This window comes from Macadamia integrifolia, unplaced genomic scaffold (assembly GCF_013358625.1).
Source record: "Macadamia integrifolia cultivar HAES 741 unplaced genomic scaffold, SCU_Mint_v3 scaffold614, whole genome shotgun sequence".
NCBI classification, from domain to species: domain Eukaryota; kingdom Viridiplantae; phylum Streptophyta; class Magnoliopsida; order Proteales; family Proteaceae; genus Macadamia; species Macadamia integrifolia.
The window spans coordinates 11378-27110 of NW_024870498.1; the positions used below are offsets into that span (position 1 = coordinate 11378).

General features: G+C 42.8%; 1 protein-coding gene and 2 long non-coding RNA genes across 3 annotated transcripts; 1 reads left to right on the top strand and 2 right to left on the bottom strand.

The window, feature by feature from the left end:
- The first annotated feature begins 202 nt into the window (after positions 1-202).
- Positions 203-1274, top strand: LOC122069433. The gene is made up of 2 exons (XR_006137451.1): positions 203-887; positions 1062-1274. It is a non-coding gene; the product is annotated as an uncharacterized LOC122069433 (long non-coding RNA).
- A 1278-nt stretch (positions 1275-2552) lies between these two features.
- LOC122069432 lies at positions 2553-9042 on the bottom strand. Its single transcript, XR_006137449.1, has 2 exons — positions 6318-9042; positions 2553-6247 (listed from the first exon to the last, which is right to left on the bottom strand). It is a non-coding gene; the product is annotated as an uncharacterized LOC122069432 (long non-coding RNA).
- Positions 9043-10150: 1108 nt separating this feature from the next.
- LOC122069431 (phospholipase D delta-like) lies at positions 10151-13785 on the bottom strand. The gene is made up of 3 exons (XM_042633444.1): positions 12304-13785; positions 10887-11084; positions 10151-10649 (listed from the first exon to the last, which is right to left on the bottom strand). The coding sequence occupies exons 1-3, from the start codon at positions 12457-12459 to the stop codon at positions 10356-10358; spliced, it is 648 nt and encodes a 215-aa protein (XP_042489378.1). The 5' UTR covers positions 12460-13785; the 3' UTR covers positions 10151-10355.
- Between the last annotated feature and the right edge of the window lie 1948 nt (positions 13786-15733).

Sequence of the window (15733 nt, forward strand, 5' to 3'; positions counted from 1 at the left end):
ATTGGCATGTAAAAAATGAGGAATAAGAGAAAACAAACATGCTGATTCGTCTTGTTGATCTTCTTTTTTTTTTTTTCTTTTTTCTTTTGTGATCACCAGATGGTGAGAAATTTTATTTTTCCTTTTCTTCTTTTTCTTTTCTAGATTTTTTTTTTTTTTTTTTCTTTTGTTCTCTTGGATACCAAACACAGCCTAAGGTTGGCTAACCAAAACCTGAGAAAAGGACATAACAAGTGAAATGAAAGACATATGGAATATAAGGTTTCGAAGACAACTTGGTTCTGAAACCATGGAATTAGGGGTGTCAATCCTGAGCCAGCACAGGTAGGCCCGACTGAGCCTGATTCGCTTAAGGCTCGACTTGGACTGACCCGTTTATTAAACGGGCATTCACGGTGTAGTCTACTAGCCTATCGGGCACCCGACCAAGCCCGACAGCATAAGAGACTGGCTTGAGCCGAGCCCTTTAGCCCGGCTGACCTGACCCCCACAAAACTACCTAAATACCTATTTTACCACTACTAATAAAAATTAATAGTAAAAGTCTATAGACTAAAGAGTAAAATCCAAGATGGAAAAACCCTAAAGGGCTAAACTCACACTTTCTCTTTGGAGTTTGGTCGTGCCACCGTTGCCCTCTTCCTCGACCTCAAGCTTTCAGTCGAACTGTGTTGTAGGGATCCTGATGGTGAGAGCATCTTCATGGGAGAGTGATTCATGCAATGAAGGCTACACTAACAGGGTAGTTCAGGTTTATTTTTATTTGTGTTCTTGGCTTGTGTTTTTAATTTGGTTTTCTCTTTTTGTGTTCTCGACCAGAGCTGAAATTCACATATAAGATTAGGTATGTCTTTGAAGCGACATCACAGAACATAAAAAAGATCAAGGTAGGTTCAAAATCTTTCAATTAAAGTTTCAAGCGACATCTGTTTTTGTTTTTCATTTTTATTGTTTTGGAGAATTATTAGTTTCCTTTGTTTCAATTATTTGCCAATTAAAGTTTTAGTTTCAATTTTCTGATTTGTCTTGCTTCTAATCTTGCTGGCCATCAATAACGTGAGGGACTTGGCCTGCCACGATCAAGTTTGATTCTTCAGAAAAAACTTGTGTGCGTGATCCATGGACTGTGAGAAGCAGTGAACCTGGAATCTTTTACCTTCTTCTTCTTCTTCTTCTTCTTTGTTTCTATTTTCATTACTGCTATAAGTCCCTTTTCTGTGAAGCATCCAACACCTACAACATCAATATTATTGGTTGTTGTTTATGGAGAGGAAGTATTGATCTCATCAAGCCATCAAGAAGTAAAAATTTTGTGGCTTCAACTGTACTTGTGGCACCACTCTGTTGGAGTTCTACGGCAGAAAATGAAAGATTTTTGGACATTTAATTCACTTATAAAAAATATTTTAGGGTAGACATATTTAAAACCAAATTAGAGCCATTTAAACTTAAGTAGGCTATGGTCCATAGCCCGTTTAAAGCCGATATAAGGCCCGTTTAAGGTAACACGATTAAAGCCCGACATCGATCGGCTCAATTATAAATTAAACCATGCCCCTCAAATCTAGGTCGTTTACTTAAACAGACATTCATAGTGCAAGGGTTTCAAAAGGGCAAGCCCGATTAGGCCAGACCAAGACCAGCCCGCCCCGACCGGTTGACACCCCAATATGGAATGACATAACATATGGTCCTGTCGTATATATGATTGATGAGAAAGGTTGGGGTTGGGAATGGCCATTAACCGCCCCGCTGTAGGGACAATTCATAGTGCGCAAGATGACAAAGGTGGTTCTGTTGGTGGGTTGGTGGGAATGGATTGTTGATGATCGCAGTGGTTTTAGATGGGCAACAGGAGTTGGGCGGATATACGGTGGAAGTGGAGAGGAGGGAAGATTACATAACACACCTAGGACTCTGCCACTAGTGCATTCTGCTGCGAAGGAGATGGTGGAGGTGATGAGGCTGATGGTAGTGGAGGCAGCGAAGTTGATGATGGGAAGGGTGGTGGAGGAGATGGGGAGGTGGTGATGGGGATGGTGGAGGAGGTGATGGGGACAGCGAAGTTGGGAATGGTGGAGGGAAACATGGTGAGGGCATAGGGTTGTCATTATCGAAGTCCTTAGAGGCTTCGTTGTTGCCTGAAGGATTACTAAGGATCATAATAGCACTCTCTCAGGGAGGAGAAAGGGGGAAAAGGCTTACACGCCATTGGGGCGAACAAAAACACACAAGGCCGGAGGTATTCACACTATAAGGGCAGAGATAGCAAAGGTTTTTGGCCAAAGAGGAAAGTTGCAGGCCCCATTTTGGGGGTTTGAGGTTTCTAAATTCACAATTAATACCATCAATTATATATCAGTTCCTCATTAAAACAATATCATATTATATTGGACAATTGGGCATGCAATTTGATTATTATCTTTTTTTTTTTTGGTAGAATAGATAGCTATCTATTAGCGCAAGCTGAGCGCATGGCATCGGATAAACAGACATCTGAGAGCTAAGGAGTGGATAATGGCCAAGATGTCTCGCTTGGCAAAGACACAGGCTTCCTAGCCAAAGAGTCAGCGACACTGTTAATCTCCCTGAAAGTGTGAAGGAAAATATATTTTCTGAAATAGGAGGCTAAGTGCTGAATGTCCCTAACCAAGTGAAGTGTCTCAAGAGGTGGGTTTGACAGCGGCTGGGTTAAAAGCCAAACAGCTCACTACAATCGGTCTCAGCTTCCAAATCATCAATGCATTCCAGGATTGCATGAAGGAGTCCAGTCCGCATGGCTAAGGCTTCACCCTGCAGAGGAGAATTTATAGTCACAGGCACCGAGACTGACAGAGTCTGGGCTCCAACTGTGTCCCAAATGATGAAGCCCAGCCCCCCTTTCTCTCCACGAGCTGAGAAATTCACATTCAACTTGTAGAAAGGAGAAGGGGGAAGGTCTAGCCCGTTTGCTCCCTACCTCCCACGGGGTTCCTTGCATTCTTCCTCTGAGGTGTGGTTGCTTGTTGAAATTCCTCGATCTGTCGTTTAGCATATTGGACTACGTCTATAGGGGATTGATTCTCACACTTAAACAATAGGCAGTTTCTACTAAGCCATAATGCCCAACAAAAGAAAGATGCCGAAGTCGCTACGTCCCCTGTTCAGCTATTTATTGGACGGCTGTAGGCTATCCCATGCACTAATAAAGTCCTTAAGTTGGGGAAGCTACTGTGGAGGAGAGAATGATAGGTTTGCGCCAAACCAGACTGCTCTGGAAAAAGGGCAGTTAAGTAAAATATGATCCTCCGTCTCTGAGGGGGCTCCACAACGATGACAGGCAGGGTCAATGTTAAAGTTTCGCTTCTTTAATCGAGCACCTGAAGCAATCCCACCAGAGCAAGCATGCCAATAAGAAGTTCCTGATTTTGGAGTTGAGCGAACGACCAGATTTGTTTCCAAATCTTATCTGGGATATGGTGAGTGAGATGATTTGAAGAGGAGGCGGATGAAGCTCTTCTCTTGCTGTCCTCTTGGTTGCATAAAAAGTGATACCCCGCCTTACCCAAATAGATACCATCCTTAGGGACACTCCAAATTCTTGAATCTGATTGGGGAAACAGGTTGAGATTAATCTTCATAATAGCGGCTTTGTCATCTGGGTGGAAAATTGAGTCTAGGACTTCACATTTCCAAGAGCGGTTATTATGGTCTATAAGCTCCGAAACCAGAAGCTCTCTGTTAGTGTACAAGTAAGTATGCTGAGGTCTATGGTTGGGTGTGAAGGGGATCTAGGCATCCTCCCACACCTTGATGCTTGCCCCATCACCAACAACCTATATGAGACCATCAATTAGCACCTTCCTTCCCTCGATGATTCCTCTCTATTCCCAAGACGGATTTGAGCCTAACTGAGCCTCCATAAACTCCCCATGTGGATAATAAATCTGCTTCATATGGATGGCCCAATGAGAATTAAGGAAACACCATAAGCGCCACACTAGTTTCCCAAGGAGAGCCTTATTCTGAATTGTTAAGTCTCTAAAACCAAGGCCCCCTTTCTCCTTAGATCTACAAAGCCGCTTCCAAGAAATGCAACATATGTTATTTTTCTCCCCGGACTCTCCCCAAAAGAAGTGAGTGGAAGCATTCCTGAGCTTAGAGTGATGCGAGGCAGGTAACTTGAAGTGGGATGAAGCAAAGGTGTTCATAGAGAGGGAAACTAACTTGATCATCACCTCCCTCCCAGCATGGGACAATAATTTTTGCTTCCAGCCCTGTATTCGTCCCAAAGTTTTGTCCTTGATTTCCTTAAAGAGCTCAACCTTTGATGTACCAAACTTTGTAGGCAACCCCAAATATTTTTTCGGTCCCTCTCCATATGGCATCTTAAGAATGAAAACCACCTCTTAAAGCGAGGAATGGTGTTGGGACTAAAGGTGAGGGAAGACTTCTGGCAATTAATTTGTTGGCCGCTAGCCCTACTGTAAAGATCGAGGCAGTCCTTCAAGTTATGGATTTCCTGCGGCTTAACTTCAGAGAATAGAAGGCTGTCGTTAGCAAAAAGAAGATGGGTGAGTGGAGCAGGTCGATTTCGGACTTTAATGCCATGGATGAGGCCCTCACCTTCAGCCACAGGAAGAAGGAAGCTCAAAGCCGGTGAACAGAAGACGAATATGGCCAGTGAGAGAGGGTCACCTTGGTAAATACCCCTCGAAGGAGTAATATTACCTCAAACTGCTCCATTAACCAGAATGCCATAAGAAACAGAGGTGATGCATGACATAACTAGTGAGACCCATCTGTCGCTGAACCCCAAACGAAGTAGGATCTTTTCCACGAAGGGCCATTCGAGGCGACCATATGCCTTGGACATGTCTAGCTTGAGGGCAACCAGCATTTTCTTCCCTTTCTTTTTCTTTCGGATGTAGTGGAATAATTCATGAACCAATAAGACATTGTCCGAAATTAGGCGACCGGGAGTAAAGGCGGATTAAGAGGCAGCAATGATGTAATCCAATATCAGTTTCAGCCGGGTAGCAAAGACTTTTGTGACCACTTTAACTATCGGTCTATATTTATCCACCTTCTCAGGTTGATTAATTTTCGGAATAAGGTAGATGTGAGTGGTGTTTAGGTTGGAGGAGAGTGTCTTTTTACAAAAAATTCCTGAACAAACCGCACCACATCATCTTGAACAATATCCCAATTCCACTGAAAGAATGCTGGAGGGAGGCCGTCAGGGCCAGGAGACTTTAGAGGGGGCCATATCTCTGAGAGCTTGATCAATTTCCTCTAAGCTAGGAGCTCTACAGAGGTCCTCATTCATCGCATCAGTGACCACTGGCTTAATAGCTTGAGTAACAATATTAAGGGCGTCCTGATCAACATCTTCCCAGGTAAAAATATCCTTGTAACGGTTGAGCACTTCTGAACTGATTTCCTTCTCTGAGTTAGCCCACTCACCCGATGCCCACGGAGCTTAAGAATTTTATTTCTAATTCTTCTTTGGAGGGTAACGGCCTGAAAGAACTTAGTATTTCGGTCCCCACTTTGAAGCCATTGCGTTCTGGATTTCTGCTGCCACAATAATTCCTCTCTTTCCAGCTCAATATTCAGAAGATTTTCAATTTCCTTCTCCTTAAATTGGGATCTCTCAGATGGCTGATCATAGAGAAGCTCAAGGTCGCGAAGATATCCTTCTATTTTCAGCTTGACGTTCCCGAATTCCTCCCTGTTCCATTTTGTACGAGTTGTTTTGCAATTTTGGCCTTTGTTGAAGGGAGTATCATAAGCTCTGGCCATACAAGGAAGGGACCACGCTTTAGCTGCCATTTTCTTACAATCTGGGTGAGTGAACCACATATTTTTAAAGCGAAAAGGACGAGCTCCCGATGACTTTCCTCCCTCCGTATCAACAACTATTGGAAGACGATCAGAACCAGAGAGTGTCCGGACAGAAACAATAGCCTCGGCAAAGGCAGTTCTCCAAGAGAGATTGGAAAGGGCGCGGTCAAGCTTAATTCTGATGTTAGAGGACCCCCCTCTCCGGTTATTCCAAGTGTATGCTGGCCATAAGAGCCAATATCAATAAGCCCACAAGCATCAATGAAATCTCTGAATTGCAACATGTCCCTTCCGCCCCTAGAAGAGCCCCCTATCTTTTCGTGCCAGGAATCAGGATAAGAAGGAATTGAAATCACCCAAGCATAGCCAATTTTCATTACGGTTTGAAGACAAACCCAAAATTTTATCCCATATAATATGCCTGCAAGATTTAACAGGATGGCCATACACACATGTAATAAAAAAAAAGGGGGGTTAAGTCTCTGGGTTACCTGGGAATCAATGAAATACTGGTCTTTATGAAGAATCTCCACCACCGAATTGGCATCCCAAAACAGAGTCAGACCACCTCTCGTGTTGATCAGCGGCATCGAGAAGTATGGTGGTAACTTAATGCACTGGGCAATATGATTAATCTTCTTCGCATGCAACGAGTCTCCATAAGGAATATTAAATCTGGGCGAGTAGACTAGGAAAGATACTGGAGAGAACGGACTCTTAGGGGCTTTCCCAAACCCTGACTGTTCCATAAAATTATTCTCATAACTCCGGGTGGTGCTGATTTCCCCCAGCAGCCGAGGGGCCATCCATTAAAAAATCTTCAGTAGATAGAGACTCTAACATGATGCGAGCAGCTGCCTTTGATTGTGTTTGCTTCACCCTTTTGGCTTGAGACTGAAGATCCTCGGTTTTGTGGGTCTCAGATTGTGTGAATGGCCAGGAGCATGTTCTTCCCCTTGTGTCATCTTCTTTTTTCTTGAAACATGGTGAGAGGGTGCCGGCGAAACGGTTATCAGAATATATAGATCAGGTAGGTGTGGCTGTTGGTCAATAGTAGGGGAAGGGAGGTTCTCAGCTGGAGGGTTAATGGAGGGGTGGTGCAACGGTAAAGGAGGAGTATTGTGGGGATAAGAATTCTTGTCTAAACTCAAAATAGAGTTGGAGGAGGCGGTATTAGGACATGGTTCAGGACTTCAGGGAGAGGGTAGAACGTGAGTAAAGGTGCTGGGTTATAGAGGTTTTGTGGTTTTCCATCAGTTGGCGGGTCAAGACAGTAACTGGGTCCATATAAGGGTTGGAGATGCGGATTCCCGAGAGTAGAGGAAGGATATTAGATAAGAGGTGTCGCTGATCAGGATAATTCTGTATGTGAGCTTGGAGGGTAGAGAGGATTTGATGAGAAGGATCCTCGGCAATAATGTGGGGTGCAGGATGGGTGAAAGAATGATGAGGTGGCAGAGAGTCTGTTTCTCTAATCAGTGGACCGTTATGGGAAAGACAAAGCTAGGATGTGCAGTGGCAGTGGCCTGGGAGTGAGGGATATGGTGACCGAGAGACTGAGAGGGGGACAGTGAAGTAGCATATAGGGTGTCGCCACGTGGATGGGTTGGTTCGGACACAGGCACGCGTGTACGGTCCTGTTGATGGATGGGGGTATAGGCTTCTTCTCCGACATCGGCACTGTTGAGACGGGATGGCATGGAGTGCAGTTCAGTCTGGCCCTGGGGAGTAGAGCGGGGGGGTCTCTGATAGTCCGAGCGGCTTCCATAAGGCGGGGTTCAGGGCTGGGATTCTGAAGAAAACTAGCAAATAGAGATTGAGGAGCTTCAGGGCAAACCTCTGACGAGTCACAGCCGTGGGATCGCTTATGTTTCTTATGTTCTAAGAACCAAGCTTCGCATCTTCTTTCCTCATGTCTGATATGGCCACAGAAGTAATAGTATATGGGCAATCAATCTAATTTGACTTCAATAGGGATTTGTACACCATTCCTGTGATTAATCTGCAACCGAGGTTTTAGAGGTTTATTGAGGTCCAGAGAGATGCGGCTGCGCAGGAATGGAAGAGGCCCTGCGATGCGGGAGCCTTGGATAATCGTAACACAACTGGTAACCCTGATCTTTGATCCCAACTGAAATCCCAAATCAGGGTGAATAAGATCTGTAGGAATGCCGTGTAGTTGGGTCCAAAACTCAGTAAACTGGAATGTCCAATCCCCTATGGGATTCCACCACTCTAGGACTAGCAGGTTCCCAGACACCGACCATGGGCTGCCTTCTAGGACATTCTTAACATCCAAAGGGTGACTGAAGTGGAAGATGAATTTGTGAGAGGCCACCGGCGTAATATGGACTTCACCAAGGAGATGCCATGCCGAGACGAGAGCATCATTCACCGCTTGCTGATGGAAAGGCTTTCCATCCAAGATCTTCCCAACAAGGGTCAAGTTGGCTTGTGAATCCAGCAGGTCTTCAGTCTCTGCATCCGGATTTAGTTCAAAGTCTGCCTCGTCTGGAGGTTCCGGCTGTGGGGGCTCAGTTTGGCTGTGAATAGGGGAGAGAGCCCGAGAGGATCTCCGGACATCTTAATCTCAGGGGGGAGGAATAGCTAATTCAGGCGAAAGGAAAGGGAGAAACACGCACTACGGCGGAAGAGAAACACGCACTACGGCAGAGCGAAAGCCTGAGGATCCCGATCAATATTTCACACCAATGCGAAGATCAATGAAAGTACACACAAAAGTATCAATAGTAAGTTTTTTCGATGGCACATGGAGATTCTATGTAATATGGACTTCACCGACGAGATGCCACACCGAGACGAGAGCATCATTCACCGCTTGCTGACGGAAGGGCTTTCCATCTAAGATCTTCCCAACAAGGGTCAAGTTGGCTTTTGAATCTAGCAGGTCTTCAGTCTCTGCATCCAGATTTAGTTCAAAGTTCGCCTCGTCTGGAGGTTCCAGCCGTGGGGGCCCAATTTAGCTGTGAATAGGGGAGACAGCCCGAGAGGACTCACTGGACATCTTAATCTCAGGGGGGAGGAATAGCTAATTCATGCGAAAGGAAAGGGAGAAACACGCACTACGGTGGAGCAGAAGCCTGACGATCCCGATCAATACTTTCTTGTTTAATATTACTCCTCTATGTTGTTTTCTAGTATAGAAAATACTTTCACAAAAAATGAGAGTAGAAAAAATTATTCATTAAAAAATTGAGACGCAAAAAGATTTAGAAAATAAATTTTTTTCCTACAAATATTTGTGGGAAAATACCAATTTTTTCTTGTGTAATCATTCGTCTATGACGTTTAAAAAAAATGAGATTTTTAAATGTATTTATTTATACATAAATCTTTTGGGAGAAAAAAAGCTACCTAACCCCATACCAAGACACAATATTTTCCACTTTGACCCATGAACCTCTTAGTTTTATAATACGTTGTGATTGCAGAACGTGTGCTAGAAATTATCAACTAGTCCAATCTCTTTCCCTTGGCTGATATGGGACTAAAGAGATGCCTTGCTCAATGCCTCTCCCGTTTCTTAACCAACCTTTGAAACTCACCGGATTTGGGCCATTTCTTGGATATAACAATCTCCCCCATTGCAACACTACGCCTAGACGCAATAGTGTAAAAATAACCACCAGGCCCCTTCCTGTTAGATGTTTGGATGTGTGCTCCCATTAGCCCCTGCACAAGAGCAGGGGTGACACGGCCTAGGGTTCTCTCCCATATTTTTTTTGTATCAATTTTGCATCGTATCAACATGAATTGATACATCGTATCAACATGACCAATCTTGAAAAGTTTCTCATCGTATCAGTCATATAGACTTGACACAATAAAGACAACCACCTAAAAAGCGCAATGAAGAAAGAAAGAGAAAATTCAATGCTCATATTTGAGGCAGGCTGTCTGTCATACCTGTTGCCCTAAGAAGAGAATTTTGGCTGACTTTTCTATGTTGGATGATAGAATCTTGTCCTACTTCCTCCTTGAACCAATCTATTAGAGATTATCACTGCGCAGTCTTGTAGGCTATTCACATAGACCACAGAGGACTTAAGACTCCCCTATAACAGTCTAATGGTCCTTTGTGGTTTGTTACCACTTACCCATTAGTGTTTTAGAGCGCTATTGCACCTGGTAGTCAGTTGTTACAAGACTCTTGGAGAAGAATGCCAAACGAGAATTGGCTTGAACAATCCAACATGTAGTACATTCATAGCAAAATGGTATGGCCCTTAGCTCCCAACCCCACCACTCCCTTTTTTTCCACCTCAATTTCACGACTCAAGAATTCCTAAAGCTGAGAATAGTGGAAATAGAAATGAAGATTCTTTTTTTATACAGTGGAAACCATTATTCTTTCTCTTATGTACAACTAAAATTACATGCAACAAAGGAGTGGGACCAGTTAGTACCACTGAAATTTATCAGAACTGTACAACCCCCCCCCCCTCTTCTTCTAACTACTGTTCTTTTGGTTCCAATCAATCACATATTAACAAGTAAAAGATTGCACACTATGTGGTCAGAGCATCAGGAAGGGAGGAGGGAGCCCCAAGTACCTTACCACCAACATCAGGAAACTCCTCATGCCCTGGCAAAGGACCAACATGCCCATTGGCATCTACCGAAATTGGGTACGTGAGAAGGTGGCCATGCAGCGGTTTAACTTCCTCGGCTACGTATGTCTCCCAGTTCTCACGAGCCAATTCATTCACATAGTTAACACAAGCCAAACTCTGTGGCTTCCTGAAAAGCTCATCTACCATCCCCAGGTGCTCAGCCCACAGAGACATCCTATATCCATGTATCTGCACAAACCAAACAGCACATTGTAACCTTGGTTGGAAAACTCTGAATCAATGGCAAGGTAAGAGAAAAGGGAAGATTAACTGCTTTTGAGGTATCATCATTTTCATTCAATTGACTGTAACCCGTGCATTTGGGGTGATTCAGACTCCAATTTGTTAGGCGGCAGTTTCAACTCCAGAAAAAAGTATGCTAAACACAATAAATACAAGTCAAACCAGATGAAAAAGGTTACGAACCTGGCCATGTGGGTGTTTCTTCTTAGCCCATGTGTGATGTGGCTGATATGCACCCATAGCTATTTCTGTGTCTCTAGAACCATCCAATGATCTGTCATTGATATTCGCAGATCCTACAATGACATATTCATCATCTACTACCATTCCTTTCGCATGAACATAAATCATAAACCGCCGGTGCTTTTGGGCACCAGATGCCTGAAAGAACAGTTTTGAATTTCAGTATTACACACTATAAAATTTCTAGAAAACTAACAACATGCTTTTTATAAATGGAGCTCCTTACTTCACTTACTATCTACCCTATTGATGCGAGATTTCTAATGAACATATATCAGATCAAACTGCTGGCTACCTCCTGTCGCATCAAAATTCCACAAGAACCTAGGTGACACGGATTTAATAGAAAGAAAAAAAAAAGAGTAACTGTGAAGAAATGTATGAAGTAACTGCTCTGTGCTATCCATTTCTCCAGGAAAAATTAAGTTCGTCAAGGTGAGGATCAGTTGAATGTGTCTCAAGAGCCAAGGCATAGATAAAATGCCAATATACCTGTGGGTTCTTATGAAAACAAACTATGTTTGATCTTTACAGATGCTAATTTTCATGCGAAATATATGCTCATCAAACCAGATGAAAACTGAGATGTAGGAAATCCATAGTCGGAAAATTTTCGTGCATGACATGCTCATGCACTATCCAAAATTAGTTGCTACACATTTAAGCAGACCCATGTGTTCACAGTCTGTTTCATGGAATAATTATCCTTAATTATTTTAAAGAGAATTCCTGGTTTTCTTTTGCATGGATACAAGATGCAAAATGTGAATTTAATTTGCAAGCTCCTTGAATGATGAATGATGTTAATCAAAGAATAAAGATGAAATACAGGCTGCATGATGCGTAATGTCATCATGATTCAACCCAAAAGGATTTCTGAGAATGCCTGAAATCTCTCTTTCTAGAATAGCAAATTAGCAACAGTTGGGAGTGTTTGTTGACAGAAATTTGGAGTTCTGTAGCAATAAGTGCCTGGACAAAATACAGAGAAACCTTAGTATTGAATGGTAGGGTGGTTATAAATCTCGTGATTGTATACTGTTAAAATTCTTAAAAACATATGTTAAAGACGACTTGGATAAAACTGAAGTTAGCCAACTGAAGCATAGATGTCGCAAATTTATCTTCCTTTAGATACAAATTTCAACCAATACCAGACAAATCAGGGAGAGTCAGGAGTGCTATGCTGCATGGGACTTACTGATAGTTGGACCCACAGTACTTGCTAATTAATGGTTTAGGAACTACTAGACACGCTAGTCATAATAAATGAAGTTATTTCTGTAAATGTTTTGGTTACAATGGAGGGTGTAATGACTAAAATCAACACAAAATCAATCTATTTCTGTATGATTACCGCATCACCATTAGTAGATGGCTGGCTACTCGGTGGTGAAGTTCCATCAGGTTCCCGATTACCAAGACAATAGAAATTCAGGTAGTCTAGAGGGTGAGAGTTCTCAAGCTTCTTGTATTTTAGCTCCTGTGCAATAATTTCATACATCATTTGCATTGTCCGGCTCTGCAAAATGCAAAAGAAGAGTTAAAACTAAATCCCCATTAGCCAAATGTCCATGAAATTGCTTACTACATAATGGTTCCTTGTACATAACTTATGTATATACAAACTCATTAGTATTACACCAACCAAACCATGTTAAGGTTTTGAAATGAACCACGCTGATATTATGATCAATGAGAAGTTGGTGCTGTGTCATTATACCATTTGGGAAATAAAAGCAGAAATTTTGAAGAACCTTCTGTGTTTTGAATGTATTTAGTTATGGCTATACATGGAGGCAGCAATTATCACAAGATAAAATCCTAATCATCTGTAATGACAACAGTTACAGGTTTTCTACTTCTGCCATATCATTAGCCCTGTAAATGAGACAAATATGTGGATCTGTCACTGTTCATGCCGAATACGGATGCAGTAATAGCCGATCCGATTTATGGCATCCGATAAATAATCGTTCATGTGACAAAATCAGAAAAGCATTAACCAATACCAGTGCAGATCAAGAGAAAGAAGAAGAGAAGAAAATAGGGGAGGAAAGAGAAACTGATTAATTAGGGTGTGAAGACACCCTAACCGGCAGGAAGGGTTATATTTATAACATAAATATGATATTTAATTATAATAAACTCCTCAGTATATGAGTAATTACTCATACAGCTTTGAAATAAAAGAGACACTACAAGAAACACCAAAATACCCCAAGTGGTATACCTTTAACATCCCCCCCTCAAGCAACAACAACAACTACTTGGCCTTTTCCAACTAAATGAAGTCGGTTACATGGATCAGTGCGAGGGTAAAATATTAATAATAATAGAAAAAAGAACAGCGATACCTCAGTAAAATACCACCTAAATGGGGTTGGCTTCATGGATCCTTGCCCTCCAAACAGCTCTATTCGAGGTCATACTTGAGTCAAGACCAAAACTATGCATGTCTTTCCTCACTACTACTCCTATGGTCATTTTAGGCCTGCCCCTGGCTCTTTTAGATTCTTTAATCTGATTCCGTTCACTCCTAGTCTCTGGTGCATCCCGAGGCCTCCATTGAACATGGCCATGTCACCTCAAACAACTTTCTTGGAGCTTGTCATGGATCATGACAACTCCCAAATCAACTTTAATATGTTCATTCCTTACTTTACCCTTCCTAGTCTTGCCACACATCCACCTCAACATCCTCATCTCTACTACACATAGCTTGTCTATATGATGCCTCTTAACTGCCCAACATTGTATTGTGTGATTGCCCAACATTGTGTTGGTCACACAACACTCCAGACGCACCTCTCCACTTCATCCATCCCTTTAAATCTTTGTGAAACATCATCCTTTATATCACGTTCTTTATTTATGATGGACCACAAATATCTAAAATAGTTGCTTCGCGGTATGTCCTCCTCAATTTTCACCATATCGTTAACCATCCTGGTGTGACTAAAGTTACAAATCAAATACTCCGTCTTCATTCTACTTATCTTAAAACCGTTTGATTTCTAAGTTGAATTCCATTGTTCCAACTTAGCGTTAATCCCTACTTTTGCCTTATCCATCAGCACATTATCAGCAAAGAGCATACACCATGGAACCTCATCTTGAATGTTTCTGGTTAAATCATTCATGGTAAGTGCAAACTATTGTAATAATAGGTTTTAGGGAAAGTATTAGTTACCAAACGGACCCTAAAGGGTTTAATGGTCTTTGTAATTCTCTAGAACTTTCTCTCCGTTGTTATAAATAAAGAGGGCTGGTGTCATATTAGACACAAGTCATTACCCCATTTAACATGGTATCAGAGCCTTAGGATCCGAAACCCTAAGGGCTCTCCCTCTTCTCCATCTCTTTGCATCTTTCTCATTTCTCTCTCTCTCCCATTGCCTCCTTCATCTGCGCCTCCCTCAATCTCTATTCATTTGCTTCTCTCTCGTGGTGGGAGCTTCTTAACCCACCAAGAGGGTTTCGAGCCTCCACCCATCCTTCCCCTAGGCTCTCAGACTCTTTTCTACAATGATCTGAGAGACCCAGAACCTTTTTTTCATCACTTTTTCAGGGTTTTCTCCTTGAGAACGTTTTTTCATTGCCAGGATATTTTTTCCCCGCTCGATTCTCTGATCGTCTTGATGTTTGTTACGATTGGTGCCTCTTATTCTTGTGGTATGTACTGACCAATTTTTAGTTTGAGGTCTCTGTTCTAGAGCTATCCCCAAAATTGTTTTCTCAGGGTTTCACCCTTTATTGATTTTTGAGTTTTCTAGCTTTTTCTGGTTATTTTGGTGCTTTCTCTATCTCCGGCTAGTGTCTCTTCCATTTACACAGCCCCCTTGAGTAGCAACCATGTCTACCATCTCATCTGCTTCTACTAACGGAGACACCACGACTCTTCCTACCTTTCCTCCTTGTGCTATCAAGCTTGATGGCACAAACTACCTTATGTGGTCATGCTCGGTTTGCATCTCCATCAAGTCCCGTGGCTATTACGGGTACCTCACTGGAACCACGAAGCGTCCGACCACCAGTACTGAGATTAACAGTTGGGAGTGTGCCAACTCTCTGGTTATTGCCTTCCTTGTCAACTCCATGTTGCCACAGCTTTCGCGTGGTTACACCTCCTTGACTCCGCTGCGAAGATTTGAAAGTCTGTCTAGGATATCTATTCCCAGGCAGGAAATGATGCTCAGTTCTTTGAGCTTCGCCATAAGGTTCGTGATCTGAGGCAGAGAGGGCTTACTCTATCACAATTTTATTATGAGTTGCGGTCATTATGGACTGAGTTGGACTTCTATGAGGAGTATACTCCTTCCACCGCTGAAGATGTCACTAAGTTTCAGAAGCGAGAGGACAAAATCAGGGTCTATGACTTTCTGACAGGTCTAAATGTGGAGTTTGATCAGTTACGGTCCCAGGTTTTGAGTCGTGACCCCTTTCCTACCTTGGATCAAGCTTATGGTGTGATCCAATTTGAGGATAGTCAACATACCACTATGCTTCCACAAGAAGCTGCCACTCCTACTGAGAGATCTGCACTATTTTCTGGCACTCAGTCCCTTAGTGCAGCCCCACAGTCTGGTGGCTCCTCTACTAGGACTCCAGTGAAGTGCAATAACTGTGGGAAGGAGCGTCACACCAAGGAGCACTGTTGGAAGTTTCATTGTCGTCCTGCTGATACAGCTGGAAAAGGGCGAGGGAAGGGTCATGGCGGTACTTTTAGGCTGGCCAACCATACTGAGAGCCTTGACTCTTGACTCTGCTCTTAGCTCCTTAGTAGC

What these genes read in the sequence shown, in the direction of transcription:
- LOC122069431 (XM_042633444.1), bottom strand. Translation starts at nt 12,459, where the DNA reads ATGCAAATGATGTATGAAATTATTGCACAGGAGCTAAAATACAAGAAG. An exon ending in CATCTACTAATGGTGATGCG is followed by an intron (nt 11,085 to 12,303) that starts GTAATCATACAG and finishes CTGTTCTTTCAG; the next exon opens with GCATCTGGTGCCCAAAAGCA. An exon ending in AGAAACACCCACATGGCCAG is followed by an intron (nt 10,650 to 10,886) that starts GTTCGTAACCTT and finishes TGGTTTGTGCAG; the next exon opens with ATACATGGATATAGGATGTC.